The sequence below is a fragment of the Hylobates moloch genome, unplaced genomic scaffold (assembly GCF_009828535.3).
Source record: "Hylobates moloch isolate HMO894 unplaced genomic scaffold, HMol_V3 SCAFFOLD_2, whole genome shotgun sequence".
NCBI classification, from domain to species: Eukaryota; Metazoa; Chordata; class Mammalia; order Primates; family Hylobatidae; genus Hylobates; species Hylobates moloch.
In genome coordinates this window covers 22686677-22707449 of record NW_026652277.1, presented here as the reverse complement: position 1 = coordinate 22707449, position 20773 = coordinate 22686677, and the positions used below count along the sequence as shown (strand labels likewise).

The 20773-nt window shown below is 40.6% G+C and overlaps 1 protein-coding gene across 7 annotated transcripts in view; it reads right to left on the bottom strand.

Annotated features, from left to right (window-relative positions):
- Positions 1-20773, bottom strand: part of ARMC3 (armadillo repeat containing 3) — a 111783-nt gene that overhangs the window by 29787 nt on the left and 61223 nt on the right. For 5 of the 7 annotated variants that reach the window (XM_032163441.2, XM_058432256.1, XM_058432248.1 and 2 more), the window contains 6 exons: positions 10951-11200; positions 7019-7155; positions 5662-5830; positions 2065-2162; positions 685-780; positions 132-248 (listed from right to left, as the gene is read on the bottom strand). In XM_032163441.2, the coding sequence (XP_032019332.1) occupies positions 132-248; positions 685-780; positions 2065-2162; positions 5662-5830; positions 7019-7155; positions 10951-11200 (867 nt within the window). The remainder of the gene's footprint in view (positions 1-131; positions 249-684; positions 781-2064; positions 2163-5661; positions 5831-7018; positions 7156-10950; positions 11201-20773) is intronic. The other 2 variants (XM_032163449.2, XM_058432244.1) reach the window with 2 other exon arrangements.

Below are 20773 nucleotides of genomic sequence, written 5' to 3'. Positions count from 1 at the left end.
CTTTTTAATTTCATCTCATGAGTCTTGCCTGGTTCAACACACTGATGTCAGAAGAAAGCTTCCTGCTGAAGAGCCACCCCTCCCTTCCACCAGCCTGGCTGGGTAATGAGGAACTCAGGACACTTTCTTACCTCCATCCTTTTTCTTTGGTGGAGCTTTTGCTGAGAACAGTATTTCGTCCAGAAGCTGGCTCCGATTTGTCTTCTATGGGAGATCCACATCCAGCACTAAAATGATAACTATTTTTTCTTGTCATTTGAAAATAAACCCAAGCAATTTCAATCATATGGAAAATAACAATACATTTGCATTTAGAGCTTACAAGGCATTTTTACTTCATTATACAATTTTTACTTCATTATATAATTTGATTCCTTTCCCCATGATGAAGCCAGAGACCCGGCGTTATTTCATCCACAGCTAAGGAAACGAAACCCACACAGACACTAAGTCATGTGGCCCAAATCACTGCAGGTCCACAGGGCGAAGAAATAGAAGGCGAAACCAGATTTCCTGGCTCCTATTCCAGGGATCTTTCCCATTGCAATGTAAAAGGCAATTGTGCAACTGTATTACCATAAGAAGAATAAAAATCAAGTTGCCCAAATCTAAAATCTAAAACATTTTTCACACTCAAATTAAAGGGGAAGTTATTTGCATACAGATAAAACATCATTTTCTTACTTGGTCTTTTCTTTAGTTGATCTTAAGGAAGATGAAGAAGAAATACTTCGTCCATAACCAACATCTGATTTATCTTCCATAGATGAAGGTGGAGAACTAAAATTTTACACATTTAAAATTATATATAGATTAAAATAATCTATTTGTCAATAGATTATTGTTTTATTCCAAAAAACAGAATTTTTTCCGAAAGTCATAACTGGAGCTGACTTTTAACAGTGACATACTATTTTTAAAGTACAAAGGAGAAGTCATTTTTTCATTGTTTGTTTTTTGAGACAGGATGTCACTCTGTTGCCTGGGTTGGAGTGCAGTGGTAAGATGATGGTTCACTGCAGACTTGACCTCCGGGGCTCAAGCGATCCTCCCACCTCAGTCCCCCAAGTAGCTGGGACTACAGGCATGTGCTACCATACCCGGCTAATTTTTGTATTTTTTGTATAGATGGGGTTTCGCCATGTTGCCCAAGCTGCTCTCAAACTCCTGAGCTCAAAGGATCCGCCTGCATCAACCTCACAAAGGGTTGGGATTATAGGTGTGAGCCACTGCAAAAAGACTATTATAAAGCCTTTCATAAGCTAGAACATAAATTATTTGTATAAAATGTATCACATAACTACTATATGGATATGTAGATATACATGATCTCTCTCTCTCTTTTTTTTTGAGACGGAGTCTCGCTCTGTTGCCAGGCTAGAGTGCAGTGGCAGTGCAATCTCAGCTCATTGCAACCTCTGCCTCCCGGATCCAAGCAATTCTCCTGACTCAGCCTCTTGAGTAGCTGGGATTACAGGTGTGCGCCACCACACCCAGCTAATTTTTCTATTTTTTAGTAGAGACAGGGTTTCACCATGTTGGCCTCGATCTCCTGACCTCGTGATCTGCCCACCTTGGCTCCCAAAGTGCTGGGGTTATAAGCGTCAGCCACTGTGCCCAGCCATGGTCATTTTAAAGAAGACCGTGGAAGCTTTAATTTTTAGCTCTATCATTTACCTCTTATTTCAAAGAAAAATGTTGGGTGGTAACTGTACTCCAGCACATAGTCCTGGAGAATTGTAAACATGATTCATCTCGGTTTGCTGCTATTTACACTTTCTTCAATGACTCCATGGTAAGAGGCCTTGACTTCAGAATACACTGGAAATTGACTGGCAGTATGGAGTCAAAGAAAGAGAGCAGAGAGTGCATTGATTTGCCGTGGTGGCTATTTCATGGTTATTCCACGTCAGGCTGTGAGTTTATGAGCCGGTGTTTATTTTCATGGAGGTGCTAGATACAGGAGAAAAGAGTCTGGGAATCTTTGCATATTCACATGTCAATGGAGAAACAACAACAAGCAGTATGTGCTTCCCTGCATCCCCTCTCCCTGCAGAGACTCACACATAAGATTTACTGTTTATTAAGAGTACAGCCCGTAGGTCACTTGGTTCTTGTAAGCAGAGCTCCTTCAAAGGCAACAGTTTGGTGCCGGGATTTATCTGTAAGATAATTTAAGGACCAAAAAATAGTATCTGCATGGGTCATGTTTTCGAACATGAATACAGTTAGAATATATTCTCAGCTGTTGGCGGTGTCTCATTTCACACACACAAACACGCACATGTACAATATACATACATAAAATTAGAAATAGGAACCTGAAGCTTGTGAATGTTCTTGCCTTTGGGCAGGACAGATCCAGTTCCTTATCATCTCGATTGCTTTACACTCAGCTGTTTCATCCCGTCATTATCATCTTGGCCCCTGAAAGTATTTGGATTGGCAAATCCATCTATATACCTAAGGGAGAGCTGACTGCCTGCAAAAGTAACTGAATACTGGAACAGATGACTAAAAGTGTTGTGAGCGTATCTAAAAGTAGGCTAGACAAAGCCTTGTGTGGGCAGTTTCACCAGCCTGGAGGAAGAGGGCTACACTAGATCACTTTTGAGATCGTTTTCCAATTAAGTTATAGCTGAATCCCTTTCTCATCCAAGATACGTTTCATGGTCCTTTGGGAAGAAGGCAAAAGTGAGCCTTTTAAAATAAGACAGATACTGTCATTCTTCTGCCCAGGACCCTGCCACGGTTCCTGTTCCATTCAGAGTAAAGGCCTTTAACCTGGCCTTCGTTAGCTCTCTGGTCTTGGGTCTGCCTTCCTCCCACTTTGCTAGCCCAGCTCTAGCTGCACCGGCCTTCCTGCTGTGCCTAGCACATGCCAAACATATATTCACCTCACAGCTCTTGCACTGGTTGATTCTTCTGCCTAGAAAACAACCCCAGATTTTCCCAGGACTTCCCCCAGCCCCAGATTTGCCCGGGACTAAGGCCCTCACCTGCTGCAAGTTTTGGCTTGGAAATGATCACCCTCTCAGTGAGACCCACCTGACCACAACTTCTAAAATTGCAACCGCCCACCTCAGGGCTCCCCAGCATCTCAGAGCCCCTCACCCTGCCTCTGCCCTGCTCTCTTCTCCCTCCATGGCACCTCTCATTTCTTTTTTTTTTTCTCCCTTTTTTCAGATGGAGTCTAGCTCTGTCGGCCAGGCTGGAGTGCAATAGTGCCATCTCGGCTCACTACAACCTCTGCCTTCCAGGTTCAAGTGATTCTCCTGCCTCAGCCTCTCAAGTAGTTGAGACTACAGGTGCGTGCTACCATGCCTAGCTAATTTTTGTATTTTTAGTAGAGACAGGGTTTCACCATGTTGGTCAGGTGGTCTCCAACTCCTAACCTCAGGTGATCCACCCCGCCTCGGCCTCCCAAAGTGCTGGGATTACAGGCGTGAGCCACCGCGCCTGGCCAGTGCCTCTCATTTTTACCCTGGGATATCATTTATTTCAGTATCATGTTTGGTGTTTATTCTCTGTCCTCCAGCACTGATACCATGGGAGCAGAGACCTTGGTCTCCTTTGTTCACTGACATATTCACAGCCTCCAATATCGGAAACTTAAAACAATATTTAGTGAATGAATGAATCAGAGCATCCCCCTTTAAAAAAGAAATTGTCTGGTTAAATGTTTTAAAACTTCATGACCAAACACATTTTCTCACGATGTTATCTGATCTACGTCAAGGTTTTCCTGGTAAGTGTTCTGCGATCGTTTTTCGGCTTTTCCCCTCAGTCTTTTTGTTTGGTTTTCTTTTTTTTTTTTCTTTTTTCTTTTTCTTTTTTTTTTTTGAGACGAGTCTAGCTCTGTCGCCCAGGCTGGAATGCAGTGGCGCAATCTTGGCTCACTGCAAGCTCCGCCTCCCGGGTTCACGCCATTCTCCTGCCTCAGCCTCCCGAGTAGCTGGGACTACAGGCACCCGCTACCACGCCCAGCTAATTTTTTGTATATTTAGTAGAGATGGGTTTCCACCGTGTTAGCCAGGATGGTCTCGATCTCCTGACCTCGTGATCTGCCCGCCTCAGCCTCCCAAAGTGGTGGGATTACGGGCATGAGCCGCCCCGCCCCGCCCCCTCTTGGTTTTCTTAAAGCAGCTTTGTCCTGATGCTGCAACATTCTCTTTAAATTATCATAATTGAAGGAGATGGGCTTCCTGGGAGCAATTTCTCAGTGGTTTGTGTGTGTTACGGGGTACGGCAGTGGTGGCAGGAGGTGGGGGAGGCAGAAGGGAGAGTAAGAGTCGAGTTTTAGGCAAGCTGTTTTGAATTATTCAAATTTTCTCTAGTTCTCCACTACCACGATGGAGTGCTTCCTGCAACTGGGCTCAGTGATGTGACTTATGGCCCTGTCTCCTCTGCTTCTTGGAACCAAATTGGTCCAAGAAGGCTTCTGCTGTCAGCCTCACTCCCCATGTCCTGAGTTCTTGCACCTGCCTGGCAAACCACACCTACAGCTTTTGCGCTTCTGAGTTTTCCCATGACCTCAGGAAGGATACAGTGTTAGTGGTGCTTGCTTTCTGAGCTCTGCTGTCTTTAGCCCTCTTGTTCCTGTCTGTGATGTTTGTTTTTTTTTCCTTTTCCTTTTCCTTTTTCTTCTTCTTCCTGCACAGCTTCTGCCTGATCTTGGGAGCTTTTGGCAACCCTTAAAATTGTTTGAAGTCTGCAGATCATATCTGCATCCTAGTTTTGCTTAAAATGGGATTTGTGGGTTTTTAACATTTTCCCCATTCTCCTCATTGCTTTTGGTTTCCAGAAGAAGTAGAAAATACTGACTAAACCGGTCATGTAAAAAGTGTCCTCAATATTTTAATTTCTAGCTTCTCACTTCTCTCAACATTCATGTAATAGAAATAATAGAGCCCCCAAATTTTAAATGCCACTTTTTTTTTTAAAGACAGGTTGGAGGGCAGTGGTGTGATCATAGCTCACTACATCCTCGAACTCTGGGCTCAAGCCATCCTCCTAACTCAGCCTCCTGAGTAGAGCAGACTATAGATGCATGCCACCATACCCAGCTAATTTTTTAAAGTTTTTTATAGAGACAGGGTATCACTATGTTCCCCAGGCTGATCTCGAACTCCTGCCTCAAGTGATTCTCCTACCTCAGACTCCCAAAGTTCTGGGATTACAGGCGTGAGCCATGTCACCTGCTCCTTCTTTTATACCTTTTTTTTCTTTTTTTTGACAGGGCCTTGCTATGCTGCCTGGGGCGGAGTGCAATTTCTATTCACAGGCACAACCATAGTGCACTGTAGCCTCAAACTCCTGGGCTCCTGGTCTCAAGCAATCCTCCTGCTTCAGCCTCCTGAATAGCTGGGACTACAGGTATTCATCACCAGGCCCACCTATCTCTTCTTTTGTATCCTACCTGAAACTTGAGACTGCCATTAGCAAGCTGATTTAATTACAAGTAAGCAGATTCTAGTTAAAACTGAACAAAAAATGCAAAATCTTATAACTAAAGTTAAGAATGAAGTGCTGATTTTCAAGTTTCTGCCTGTAAAAATATAAATTACATTAGGTGATTATGAAATGGCAATGTAATGGCATCAGGATTAAAGAAAAATTATTATTGTACATAGTAAACTACAAATAAATGCTGTCACTTACCCGACCATAATCATAGAATCCATCGTTAATTATGTTACTTGATGACAAATAGCCGGTCTGGCTGTATTTCAGGGGAAGATTGTTGTTAAGCAACTTATTATAAGCTGCCTCGCTAAATTTATTTTTCCGAGTTCCTGATAGGTTAACCTCTTCAAGGATATCTAAAGCCCTGTCAATAAAAGCAGAAAGCATTATTTGCTTTATACAAGCCATCCAATACTGAGTCTCCATTTATATACCGACTTCAGATCCTGAAGGAAGAATGGAGATGGAGCTTAAAGCCTCCCCCACTCTCTTAGATAAAGTAATACTGACAGAATTATGAAGACAAATCTGCCCTTCTTAAGGATACATACGCCAAGTAGTAACTCATGTTCAAACAGGTGAAAAGGATGCTTTTGGGGGAAAAAGTTCTCTGTTCATCTAAAAGCAAAATTAGTATTGGACCTCAACTTTTTCATCTAACTAGACAATATATGCAAAGAAGCCAAATGTTTAGAAATTAATAAATGAAACCTGTCTATAGAAACTTAAAACCTGGGGCTAGATGTGATGGCTTATGCCTGTAATTCTAGCACTTTGGGAGGCTGAGGCGCGCAGATCACTTGAGGTCAGGAGTTCGAGACTAGCCTGGCCAACATGGCAAAACCTCGTTTCTATTAAAAATACAAAAAAGTAATCTCAGCTACTCGGAAGGCTGAGACAGGAGAATTGCGAACCCAGGAGGCAGAGGTTGCAGTGAGCTGAGATTGCGCCACTGCACTTTAGCCTGGGCAACAGAGCAAGACTCTGCCAAAAAGAAAAAAAAAAAGAAAGAAAAAAGAAAGAAAAAAGAAAAGGAAAGAAAAGAAAGAAAGAAAGAAAGAAAAGAAATGAAACTTAAAACCCTATTCGCTGATGTGTTAAAGGCAACAAACTCATCTGCTTTTGGTCAATAGAACTGATTGGTGAGGGTGGTGAAATGTGGAATTCTGGTGAAAGTTTTAGATGGGTGGGAAAGAAATAGAGGTGATAGACACAGCTTGCCTATTTAATTTTAGCCTTGAAAGTTGGGAGACAAATAGAATTTGTTTGGCAGTAGCAGAAGAAAGTAAAAGAGAAGCATTTATCAAGATAAAGGGATTAGAAGAAAATATTGAAGGTGATTTTTTCAAGGGCAGTGAGGGAGCGGTGAATGAGGACCCCTCTGCCTCCAGGCGGTTCCTTCCAAGCCAAGGCCCACTCTGGGGACATGCAGACCTTCTGCGGACTGAGAGAGCAGCGGAGACTTGGCTTGAAATTCCTTGGGCCTGAAGAGTGTGCCTCTCCATCTTCTGCTCTTCATCTGAGCCAGAAACTTGAGATGGCATCCACTCACCCGAGCCTGCATAATTCACTGGCCGTCAGCTCGTCACCAGCACAGACCATCACTGCCCAACTGGCGTGCTTCCTCACTTCATCATTCTTGGAGCGTAGCAGCTCTACCAGGGGCTCCAATCCACCAGAATTTCTTAACTGAAAGCAGAAACCAAAATGTTACACATTAAGAGTATAGAATGTAACTATTTGTGCTTTTTAAAAAAAAGTCTCCTTATTTGATTGCTGAAAGGTTTTAACTATGTAAAAATGCTTTAGAATGTGTCTATCTTTAGGTTTATTAAATTCAGGGGTGAAAAATCTATTGCAAACCCTTACACGCAGGAGCCTGGTTTTCGGGCCCCAGGAAAGATCCCAGGGAGGTCATCCTGATTTTATGTGGGACGGAGACTGCAGCAGGAGTCTGTCTTCTCACTGCCCACCCATGGGATGCCCGATGCTTATTCACTCAGCTCCTGAACACTGAACTGTTCATTTGGCTGTGTGATAGACAGAATAAGGGGCCCCCAAAGATATCCTCATCCCTGGAAGGGACTCTGCAGAGATGATTAAGGGTCTTAAGATGGGGAGGTTATCCCGTATTAGCCAGGAGGGTTCAGTGTAATCACAAGGATCTTTATAAGAGGGGGACAGAAGGTGCTGGAAGCAGAAAAGAGACATGATGGAAGCAGAGGTTGCAGTGATGCACTTCAAAGATCCAAGGAGGGTCACAAGCCAAGCAATGTGGGAAGCCCCTGGAAGCTGAAAGGGCAAGGACATAAGACACAGCTTCAGACTTCTGACCTCCCCAACCATATACTATTCGATTTGCATGGCTTTAAGCCACTAAGTGGTGGTCATTTGTTACAGTGGCAATAGGAAGTTAACACAGTCCCTAAGGTTGAGGCTGGATGAACCGATGCCAGCAACGACCCCCCACGTCACTGTGCCTGGCCACCAAGTCAGCACTGCAACCAAAGCAACACTCAAGCAGTTCTCCAGAGAAAGACCCATCTTTGCTATCTATACACAGTGTCTTCTCTTCATTTCTCAAAGGACTGAAGAGGAGAAGAAAAAGAAAAGAATTGGATAGAACTTCATTAATTACATTATTAAAAGACATCACTCATGTATAAAATTATTCCAACCAGAAAAAAAAAAGATTGGGCAGAGTTCTTGTCTCACGTCTGAAATGTAATGCTGCATTATCCATGCGCCTGGAGGATAAAAAGAACGTTCTTATTCTACCAGCTTGAATGTGTAGTATCCTAAGGCAACATCTCTGTGGAATCTGTTCTCCTTTCAGCTACTCTCATCGCAAACACAGGGGCCCTGGTGAGGCTTACATGTTATCACACATTACTTGGACAGCTTAGAAAGTTCACTTGAAGCATCCTTATGCTTAGCAAGCATAAGGTATAATATAAGACAGTAATCTAACACCACATGTCCTTTAGGCAAAGATTTAATTTATTCATTAATTCCTCCATTCATTCATTCATTTAACAACTGTTCATTCAGCATATATTATGTGCCGGGTATATATTAATGACATGGACACAGGGGAGAAAAATCTCAGTTCCCTTCCCTAAAGTCTCAAGGATCTTGTAGTCTTTTACACAGAACCCTAAAATTCATAAAAGGAAGACAAGGGGTGCAATGGGAGCATACAGAAAGATGTACCCTAGTTTGAAAACTGAAGTAAAGGCCTCCTGGGGGACAAGAGGGTAGAGCTGGATTTTGAAGGAGAAATAGGAATTTATCAGGTGGGGGAAAAGGGAGAAAGCAGAGAAATCAAGCAGGTATAGCTGTGAGAGCAGAGCATTCTGACATAATTACAAGCGGTGTGGCATTTCTGGAGTGTAGAGTTCCACCTGGACAGAGTTGGAGCTTACACCTTTAGGTAGGCAGGTGCAGGTCACCAGGACCCCTGCAGATGGCGCTGAGCAGCTTAACGTTCCCATTGAGGATGCGCAATGATGTGACCAGGGCCACAGATTAGAAAGATCAGCCTGGGCCGGGCGCGGTGGCTCACGCCTGTAATCCCAGCACTTTGGGAGGCCGAGGCGGGCGGATCATGAGGTCAGGAGATCGAGAACATGGTGAAACCCTGTCTCTACTAAAAATGCAAAAAATCAGCTGGGCGCAGTGGCGGACGCCTGCAGTCCCAGCTACTCGAGAGGCTGAGGCGGGAGAATGGCGGGAACCCGGGAGGCGGAGCTTGCAGTGAGCCGAGATTGCACCACTGCACTCCAGCCTGGGCGACAGAGCGAGACTCTGTCTCAAAAAAAAAAAAAAAAAAAAAAGAACAGCCTGGAGCCAGTAAGCGGAATAGGAGGGGAGGGAAAAAAGTAAAGGGTCTCCTGCATATTCCAGGAACTAGGTGGGCTCCCCTGCAGGCTGCATGGAGGTATAAACAGGACCCTTGTTTGTCACTGTGCTCCTGATACCCAGCAGAGCACCTGGCATGCAGTAGTTGGTAAATACATATCTGGTACCTACTACTACCTGAGTGGGTGAGCACTAATGAAGTGAGTCAATGGGAACAAACAAGGGAGATAGAATAGAGATCAAGGAGACCGAAGAAAAAGATTAGGCAGTTGTTTGAGCAGACAGCATAGTGTGAAGCTTGGGCTCTGGACCCAGATGTGTTCTCATATCCCTGACTCGCCACTTACCAACTCTGCTTTGAGCATATTTCTTTAAGCCTCATTTTCCTCATCTGTAATATGGGGATTACAAACATACCTATCTCAAATGAGGCTTAAATTCATGTAAAGTGCTTAGCACTGGCACATAGTAGGTGCCAAATAAACGGTTTTGTTATTTTTATGGGACAGAGAAGAACAAAGTTCCAGGCTGTTCAAACGAGTGCCATGGTGACATGAAAATGTGAGAAAATTGAGAAAAATAAAAGGATGTTTGTTGATTTAAGTCCAGTTGTATTTTTATTCTTTTAGAAGGCAGAGTCTTTTTGTAGAGATGCGGAGCTCCGCATGTTGCCCAGGCTGGCCTCGAACTCCTGGCCTCAAGCAATCCACCTGCCTCCACCTCCCAAAGTGCAGGGATAACAAGTGTGAGCCACCGCACCTGGCCTAAATAAAGTTTTTCTGAAGATTTAATAGAATCACCATAAATTATCAAGGACATTTTTATATAATAGATTTTCAGATAAATGCAATTGTATGTTTTAAAAATAAGAAATATAAGAGAAACACAAGAGTACATATAATAACCCACATGTATAATTTAAAGAGTCCTAGTAAAAAGCACACCTGTTTCTCTACTATCCAGCTTAAGAGATGACCATATCAATGACACTGAACCCCTGGGTGTTCCACCCAATTACATGCCCCCCTTTCTCACTACAGAAACAACCGCTTTGTTGAATTTCGGATTCAGCATTCCCTCAATTTTGCTTATAGTTTTAACTTCTATGTATGCATGCCAAAACAGCATAGTGCTTAGCTTTGCATACTTTTGAACGTTACATAAATGGAATCATAAGTACGTATTTTTCTACAACTTGTTTTTGCTTGGCATAATGCTTTTGAACTCATCTCTGTTGACATGCGGGGCTGTAGCTCATTCATTTTCACTGACATGAGATTCTATTTTATGGCTACAGCACAATGCATTATCCATTTTCTTAACAATCGGACAATTTGTTTCAGATATTATTTGTTTAGATATTGTAAACAATGCTTCCTGGTACACAGAGGCAACAGATTCTCTTAGGTATACACTTAGAATTGTTGGGTTTATAGGGCATGCTCACCTTCTTTGCTAATAAAACAAACAAGACAAGACAATGCCAATTCGTTTTCCACTGTTTTGTCGGTTTTGAAGGACTTAAATGACAGGTAGGTTCAATCACTTAAAAATGTTTCAAATGAATCCACCAGTAGGTACTAACCAGAAAAGTGAGAGAACACATGTTATTAAAATTCTCACCTCAGTCCGGGCCTCAACGTCACACGCAGTTGCGGTGACAGCGAGAGCAGCTTTGCTCTGCACGACTGTGTTTGCAGAACGCAGTGGGCTGATGATGGCATGCATGATGTCGTGATTCTGTATGTTCAGGCGCAGGGGCTCCTGCATGGCCATGTTCGTCAATACTGTAGCAGCGTTGGCAATGGCTCCATCTCGTTTACTAGACAGGACGTTTATTAATGGATCAATACCATCAGCTTCAGCAGCAGCGCTGAGTAAATGAAGGAGAAATGAATGTGATTCATCTGAATTCAAAAAATTATCTTTGGAGCATGCAACTAAGCTGCTAAAACAAATGAGTACAGAAATACAATTTTAGAAATAAATTAATTTGCCATGCAATGAACCCAGAATTGAGTGCTAGTGATTTAAATGGAGTCTGGGAAATTTTGAGCTATGAATGAATTTAAATAATTCTTTTTCTACTTGTATGGCTTTTGGTTATAGAAAAATATATCATTACTACTTTTTAGAAACCTCAGAAATAGATGACTACTATTTCTTTAAAAAATGGTACAACCATTATTATTATTTTAATTTACTTATAAGACCAGGAAATTCTATTTAAAGAAACTCTTGTGTGATTTCATACATGAACCATAAAATTCTTAGAAAGTTTTCTTGAAGATAAAATATTCCTAGCTATTAAGAAAACAAAAGCCTTAAATAGTAGGAATGAGTGAGCATGGGAACTACAGATTTAAGTTAAAATTCATTAGCCTGTCTTCCTCTTCTTCAAATTAGGTTGTTAATTGTAGTCAAAGGTTAACAGGTTTGAAACCAGCAAATCATTCTGCATGTGAATACTGCTTTTACAAATTAAACATTAAAGATCAAAGTCATGATATGGATATAAATAGATAATTTTAGTAATGTAGGCATATTCAGTTATTAAATTTCCTGTCTCTAGTATAAAAAGACTACAGTTACTATTAATATACTAACATTTTTTCACAATTAGATAGCCTAAATCTTCTTTTAAGACCACAAAATAGTCCTTGTTTTTGAGTACCCAGTTTTCCCAGGCAGTCTCCCATCCAAGTTCTAGCCTACCCTGCTTAGCTTCCAAGATCAAGCCAGGGTGGAAGGGCTCCAGATGCCAGCTGTCCTTATTTTTAAATCAGTTTAAAGCTCATAGGTAGTAAAAACAGAAATTAGAGCATTTTAATGAGTAGGAGATACTTCAGTTATATTCTTCAGTGTTTGGAATTGCTATAAATAGGAGATGTTCCAAGCAACAAGATAAAGAGAGCATCTTGATTTTAAAGGGAGACCCAAAATTCTGTTTTCAAAATCCATTTAAATCATCATAGTAATAGAAGTCAAGACAATAAAAATACTTGAAATGTCAATAATATGAACATCTCTTTTAAGTTTTTGACACATTTTTTCATTTAGGACTATATAATAATAACCAAAATTTAAAAAAAACAACTGAAGTTATATGATTCAGCCCATCACCCTGTATTGTGATGAATTAAATTTAATTTGGTACTGTCACTTCAATTTGCTTATTGTGGAGGAGGACTCACAACCTCAAGAAAAGAAGTTATGACAATTGTCCATCAGAGAGGAGGTAAATGAAATCTCCATAAAGAGACTGGTAGCCATAGGTGTAAGGAGGCTGTGACTGTGGCACCAGCTCTGAAAGAAACTGAACCACAGTGACTGGGCAGGAACATAATGAAGAGGGACAGCAGCTCTGGAGAACGGAGGGCTCACTTGGTGTCACCCTCGCAGGACCACCTCCCACCCTGGCTTATATAAACCAGTCCATCAAACACACCACATCCCACAAAGGCAAAAGCAGAGCCTCATTTCGTTTCTACCCATTCTCCAGTCCTTGTACATTTAATCCTTCTTTGGTATCTCCCATTCTTTCTCTAGGATGACGTCCCTTAAAATTAAAATTTGGTTAGATGACGTGTAACCAAAATTTACCTCTATAAAAATATCCAAAGGCCCTGCATCACTCACTATAATAGCCCGAGGGTCAGCATTTAATTTCCTTTCCTAGGGGATAAAATAAGCATTCTTAAGATAATTTCACTTTTCATCTTCTCTCCTATTATTAATTGGCGTGGCGTTCATTAGGTTTTATGAAAGTGGGAGAAGTTGGAGGTTCTAATATATTAGTTTATCAGAAACATCTCATATTTTTGCAATGGAAATATCGAATACCTTTTACAACTACCAGCAAAAGTGTTAAATTATACATATTTTCTAATTAATAATATATACTTAACCTCCTTAAAAATCAGTTTTTCCTTTGACTTATTTTTCAGGTATTTAATGCAATCAGCCCCTTAAACCAAATACCTTGTATCTTTTAATCATTATAAACATGCCTTGGCCAAAATGTATGATTCCTTTGTCACTTGCTGGTTTTCCCTTGAGAATGTTCACTTTTTAAAACATCCTGTAGAGTTAAGAAAGAGCATACAATCGCAGGGTACTTCAATGGTATCCAGGAAAGAAACAGAAGTATTTTAAGTAAATGCATACAATAAATTCTCAAAGACTTTGTCTTTTGTGTGTACCAGGGTGTTTTTGGAAAGCTAAAGGAGTTCGCAGGGTTATACATCATCTTTTTCATTGGCCTTGAAAACTAAGAAACTAAGAAAAATTGGATCATGGAGATACAGGAATTTACATCAGTTATATCCAAACACTCAGCCTTTCTGCTTTGATTTTGTTTCTTTCTTTCTCCTCTACAAAGGCATATTTTGACTTGGTTCATTTATATCTCTACCTTCTGCTCTTTTCTTTGCTCTTCATGGAGACAGTAAAGGGAAATGCATAAAAACCTAGCTGTTTAAAAAACCAAAGATTCTAGTACACAGTGGAATATAGCTTTTACTAAATTGAACATAAATGCCAGCACAGAAAGATGAATCGTGCAGGCACAGCTGGCACAACCTGCATTATATGTGCATATTTGCCCATAATTTGCTATATGCAGCACTAAGTCTAAAAAGAATAACTGAGATTAACTTATTATGGTGGAAAATTAAACTATCATTCTTGCCTTAAAAAAACTAATTTTATATATAGAAGTAGAGTGCAGAATTTATACTTTAAAAAACAAAAAAGAATTGAACAAAATTCTTTTTAAACAAAATTGTTTGTTTAAAAAACAAAAAAGAATTGAATTAATTCTGTTTATTTCAAACCTCAGGCATTCTGTTGTATTTTTCCCTGTACACAAGCTGAAGCCTGTCATATTTTTAAAACACATTTCAGTTTCCCAAATAGTATAGCATTATCCAAATGAATGGGATGGAAGTCAAACTGCTTTGTTTTAAAATCCAGAATTATAGGGCCATATGTCATCACAATAATTTGAAAATATTTTCTGATATTTACTATCATTAGTCTCCATCCAGTTGGAGTTTAATCAAGTAAGAGTTTAAAATGTAAATTGGGAAAAAAACAAACTAAAAAACAAATATGGGAATGTATAAAAACATCTGTTTATATCATTTGATATATGTAAACAGGTGAAGCTTGACATGTCATGTGACGTCAATCTATTAGCAAGTCCTGACTATTTTCCTCTTTCATATTTCTCAAATCTCTCCCTTCTCTCCATCCTCCCACAGAATCCAATTCAGCATCCTCTCTTGTGGGTTGATATAAATAATCTCCTAAGAGGTCTCTCCTCGCCCCCTCCAGTCCTTCCTCCATCTTACAGCTAAAGTGATGTTTTAAAATTATAATCATATTGCTCCCCTACTTAAAACTTTCACAGTTTCCCATTGCTTAGGATAAAGTTCCCAATTTTTTCTTTTTCTTTTTTGTTATATTTTTAAATTATTTTTCTAGAGATGGAGTCTTGCTATGTTGCCCAGGCTAGTCCCAAACTCCTGGCCTCAAGCAATCCTGCCACCTTGGCCTCCCAAATTGCTGGAATTACAGGAGTGAGCCACCATGCCTGGCCTACCCCCAAATTTCTGACATGGTCTCCGAGGCCTTACACAAGCGGCCCCCACTTCTCACGCCAGCCCCATGCACCCCCCGCCCCTCGCCGCCTCTTCTTGTTGCTCCGTGCTCTAGGCTTCTCTTGCAGCCTTCAATATGCCAGGCTCTTTCCCACATCATGGCTCCCTTGCCCTGTTCCCATTTCCTGACATCCTCTTCCCCCAGGACAATGCCCAGCCCTCTTTCACAGCTCAGCGCAAATGTCTTTTCCTCAAGGAGGCACTTCTGGATCCCCAAAGGAGATTTCTTTTTAACATGAGCTCAGAGTATTTGTGTGCTAAATATACGCATTTCTTTTTGTTTAAAAATGTGATATTCTGGCATAAATGTTTACATCAGAAAAAAGTAACAATTTAAAAATGTTATTTTGCAGCACTCGTGAATGGAATTCAGCAGATTTTTCATTCAAATGCCCAAGCCCCACAATAAAAGAGTACTTACAGAAAGGACACTAAGAACATCACTGAGGAAAAATTCAAACACAAATAGCATCTATGGCTCACTAAAAACATTGTGCGATTTCATGTCTGTGTCTTTGCACTTGTGGTCCCTTTGTCCCAAACACCCTTCCCTATCCCTCTGGCACCTGTGGCTGGAAAACACTAGCTCATTCTTCACTCTCTGCTTACCTGTCCCTGCCTCTGCAAAGTCATCTGTGGCCATCATGGTCCTCCTTGTTAATCACTCCCTCCACTGTGCTATGTCTGTACCTGGTACATACCTCTTAGAGGTAATATTTGAGTCTTATTTATATTTCCGGTGCTGAGAAGATCAATATATTTTAGTTGACTCGAATCAACTCAAGGTGTGTGAGCAGAAATCCGCTGCAGGTATTGAGAAGGAGGGAGGGGGAAAGTGCTTAGCTCAGCTTTAAGTTTGCAAGAAGGGATAGGATCCAGCAACACTGGGATTTCCAGTTTTATCACTTACAGCTGCTCTTAAAATTGGTTCATTTCCTCCCGCCCTCATGCTTCTCCAATTATACAGTGAGGTAATTTTTAGATGGTATTCAAGAATTAAAATTTTGCACTTTAGGCAACTTCTTGGGAATATATTCATCTCTTTTATCAAGGGATGTCTCTATTTTGTCTTTGCAGACATTGTTGACTCTGTTTATTTGAGTGTGCACCAGATGACACCATTTGGTACCTTTCAGAGTTGAATCCTTGCTGCAATTTGAGGTTCACATTCAACCCATCTGCAAAGTCTAGTAACATGAATCAAGGGTGACCTTGGGCAGAATAGAAATCTGTTTAACAGAGCCCACATACAGGGTAATATGTGGAACCCGATGGAACAGATGGTGATATTGGCAATAAGAACCTTGTTTGTTAACAGTGATTACAACCATTCCCACCAGCATGACTTTTCATATGTCTCCGTGAGTTTTGTCACTCCAAGGAAGACATATTGGCGGCAGACACACTGCAAGTGGTCAGAGGCGGTGTGTACGCAGCAGCGACTCAGAGCTGGCATTTTTAAGCCTTGCTGGCTGCAGGAAGTCTGGACAGGTGGAACACTGGCCGTTATGATAAACAGGTCTCCTGGTTATCACAGCCAGATTTGGAATGCTATAAACAGAATTCCTGACTCTTGTTCCAGCCAGTCTCTCAACAAAGGTAATGATCCAAGAAGTGGAGTGTGTTTGCTAAAATGGTCAATTTCTGAGTCCAGAACAAGAATCATCCCGCCACAGCCCCACAGCTGCAGGACGCTAGTATATGTGCCCCTAAACTCTGGCTGAACTCCAGGATTGACAAAACTAGCCAAGAGAATGTTCGTCTTTTAAAGAAATATTATTTAAGAAGTTTTTCACAATTAAGGGAGAGAACCAATTAACTGTAGGCAAATGCTTAAAATGATGGTTTTAAAATTAACATAATTAAAGTAAAGCCTAGCCACAGGGAAAAAAAAAAAAGCGTTTGCATCTATAGCAAAATAAGAAAAATGCCCCCCCAAAAATGCTAGGAAATATGTGAAACCAAATTGATTACATCGTATTGATGCACCTTAGCCGGTTTCATTTTGAGACTTTCAGAATTCACTTTGATGTTGCAGCCGCGGTGACATTATGCTTTCTCAAAGAGAACAGCATGACTGCAAAGAGAATAGTGAGTGCTACCCCAGCACTTCCACAAAGAGCATGCATGTTTTTGCTACCGATTTTGAGGCAGTCAATCAAAGTCTGGGGAAATCAAATGTAATTTCCTCCCAAGTGACACGGAGCCTTTATGACCTATCTGTTCAATCACAATACTTCACTTCCATACATGCTACCTCCTGTTTCAAATGCTAGAATGCCCTACTCGTAATTAACTACCTGCCATCAGCAAAGAACAACTCTCTTTTGCATGGCTGACTTGTCTCCTAATAAAATAGGAATGATGGTCGAGGAGTTAGGATATTCATAATAAATGACTTTTGCAGCTACCAAATGTTTCTGTTTAGCCTGAAAATCAGCCTATTTACATATCTGTCAATGACAAGGGTTACAATCCCAAAGTAATTAGAGATAACATGTTGTTGATTTTCTTAACTAAATAATAAGGATGCTGAATGCTCTAGTGCGACAGCAAACAAAAAAAATCCCTGCGCTTGCCAGGACTGGTTTATTCTCAGCAGCTCAGATGTCACTTCTTCAGAGAGCCCTTCCTTAACAAGCCCTGTATCATTCTCTAGGCCCCTTTCCTAACCCCGGGGCCATGGCCCTCTCTCCGCATTGTGCTGTTTTAAGTTTACCTACACTGTAACAATTCTGCAATTACCTTTTTAAAATTACTCGTGTACTGCTGGCCTCCCTGACTGAAATGTAGGCCTGATGTGTTCCTTTCCTGTGGTACCCCAAGAGCCTAGCACAGTGCCCAGCAGGTAAAGAATACCCAGATAATGGTAGAATCATTACAAAAAAACCCCAAAACAAAACAAGAAAGAAAAAACAAAACAAAAAAACCCTACACTCAAGGTGGTAAGTTCCCTATATTTTGGGATGAAATGGTAACAGCTGTAAAGACAGATCACATCTGGCCCCCAGTGGAAGAAGCTGGATTCCAGACTCCCTGTGATACTGGTTAGGGGGTAATCGCTTACATGCACAAAATACAGTAGATTATGTAGATTCATTGTTACTTGTTTGTTTCATAGTCAAAAAAGACAGGATGCAGAGAGACTAAAACTTGCTCAAAAGTAAATCAACAGAGACCAGAAAAAAAAAAACCCACATGGTTTTCTGACCTTTAATTTATTACTTTTTACATTTTTCAAACCTCTTAAGCTTTAAAAAGTATAGTATTTTCAGGAAAACAAAAACCAAAAGAATTTACTTGCTTTAGGACATCATTCCTTAGGGAATGGAAAATGAGAAAGAGGAGGAGGCAGAGGAAGCAGAGAGGAGGAGGCAGAGGAAGCAGAGGGGAGGAGGCAGAGGAAGCAGAGAAGGGGAGAAGGGAGACTGGGGAAAAGAACCCGGGGAAAAAGGTGGAAGGAGGGTCAGAAGCAAAGAGAAAGGGAAAGGAAGTGATGAAAGATGATTCCAAAGGTGCCTACTGGAATGAGTACAAGGAGTGCTGGAGGAATTCAAAGAGATCATGAATTTCAGCACAAGGGAAATTTCTGGTGGGGAAAATGTGGAGAAGTTAAGGGTCCTGGAGGCACTGATGAGGAAAGAATGAGAGAAAAGTTGCCGGAGTGGAGAGTAAGAGGTTCAGCTCCTACCAGCTCCCTGGGGACGTACAGAACAGACCACCTCTGTGATTGTGAGTAAGCACCAGGCCTTGGTTTCCTTATGTGCAAATTGGGCATGGCAATAATATTCCTTCCCCCATAGGACTGCTCTGGGATTTAATGATATATTCCACTCAAGGACTTAGCTCAATAGCTGGCCGATAACTGCCAGCTTTCAACAATATCATCATCATCCTCTTAACATTCAGTGAGCCACAAGGGTAGAGAGTTTCAGATCATGGAAACGGAAGATCATATTGTAAAACTTGTGTATGTGCATGAAAATTTCATTTTCACACAATTTTTAGCTAAACAGCAAAATCTCCTACACCTGCAGGGCTAGAGCTGGGGCAGTTTCCTCGGAAATCCTACGCAAGCCTTTCCACTCAAGTGTAATCAATGAGCGGAAAGGACCATTTCCAGAGTGAAGAAAAATCAAGAGAAATGATTAACATAAAAAGTCAAGGGTTGGTAAAAATAACCTTATATAGGTTTTAAGTATGCTTCAAATTGAAAGAGGGGGGGAATCACATAATATAAAGATTTCCTCTGAAAATAAGTAATGTTGGAAATTAAACCTGAAAGAGTTCTAGCAACTTTAAAACGAGGTTATGCATTTATCAGTCTCTGCACTGTAGGTAATAAAAGTAGCATGGATAATTTTCTAAGTGAACTTTTTATGGGATTCACTTGGCCTCACAAAATCAGTAGCTAATCAAATTCATACTGTTGGTCAAGGTCAGGTGGGCATCCACTGACATGAAATGGGGATAGGGAATCCACTTATTCTATTGCAAAATTCAGCTTTTCATTCTATGTTTTCCAAATTCAGTATGATTTTTCCAATCCAGTATAACCAACATTTAGAATAAGATTCCATCAGACAGGGAGGAATCTAGGCTCTAAGGAGCAGAAAGAAAAGCATCCTCTCAGTAAACTTGGACGGAAATAATGCAAGAATAATTCTCAGGTTTACCATGAGGACTTTTCCCATTTATTTTCTCTATTGATTCCAGAGGACTTTTAAGGTATTAATTAACATGTTAAATACATTCTTCCAGAGGTCATCCTTAATACAAAACAAAACCTCCTAAAAAGTTATGAAATTAGCTAAGTTATCTTGCAAGATACTCATATTGTGAGTATTCGAATTCAATGGATCTAGAATTTTACAACAAAAGGATATAAATAAGAATGTAAAACAAAATCTATTATACAAAGTCAAGAGCAAAAAATCAACTCTAGAGAAACCATAATAGCAATGAGATTTCTTAGGTTATGTTGTTCAAGAGTTTCACATTTATCCTATCTGGTTATATAGCACAGAAGATGTCCAGCTACCGGTACAATGAATGCGTCAAAACATTTATAAATGACTACACCTTAATAGCGGACAAAGTCAAACACAAGCATCTGTTAAACACACATTTAGCAGTAGAATATTATCTCTAAAAGCACCATATTGAAATGATTTTCAGATCGGAATCTTTTAAAAATGTTTTGGAAATATTATCTTAGGTACACTGGAGAGTGTTTCAAATTAAATTAACGTACGTTTCATTAAACTACAGAACAATCCTTCCATTACCTTTTTTGCCCCTCCCCCAACGTCCTCCTAAACGGCCACTAGGGGTCAGTATGAAGACGCAGTTCCTTGCATTGTTAGAAAATGGAACTCTCCGAAAATGAAAAACCCTACGCAACAAAGACAATAGCTGTACAACCTTAGCAATATTAAGTGCAACCTATACATCAAGTCTACAACACGAACTTGCATTTTTCATGGGACTACGTTTTAATTTTGTAAATCACTGTGGATTATCTCTATGTTCAATGCTTCTTTAGTAAAAAGTATTCAAAATGACAGGATTACTTTTATGTAAGTGGGTCTGTGTAACTGGCCAAGAAGTGTGCTCTAAGAATAGGGTGTTAACATTTATTTTTCAAAGGGTGATGGGACACATGTCAGCCATTTCATCCCTTCCTGTACAGGGATGGAGAAGGAAAAGTGAAACTTGTGGTTTGTATTTTGCTAACTTTAAGAGATTTTTCCCCCCTTCAAAATGACCATCATCAGTCACTG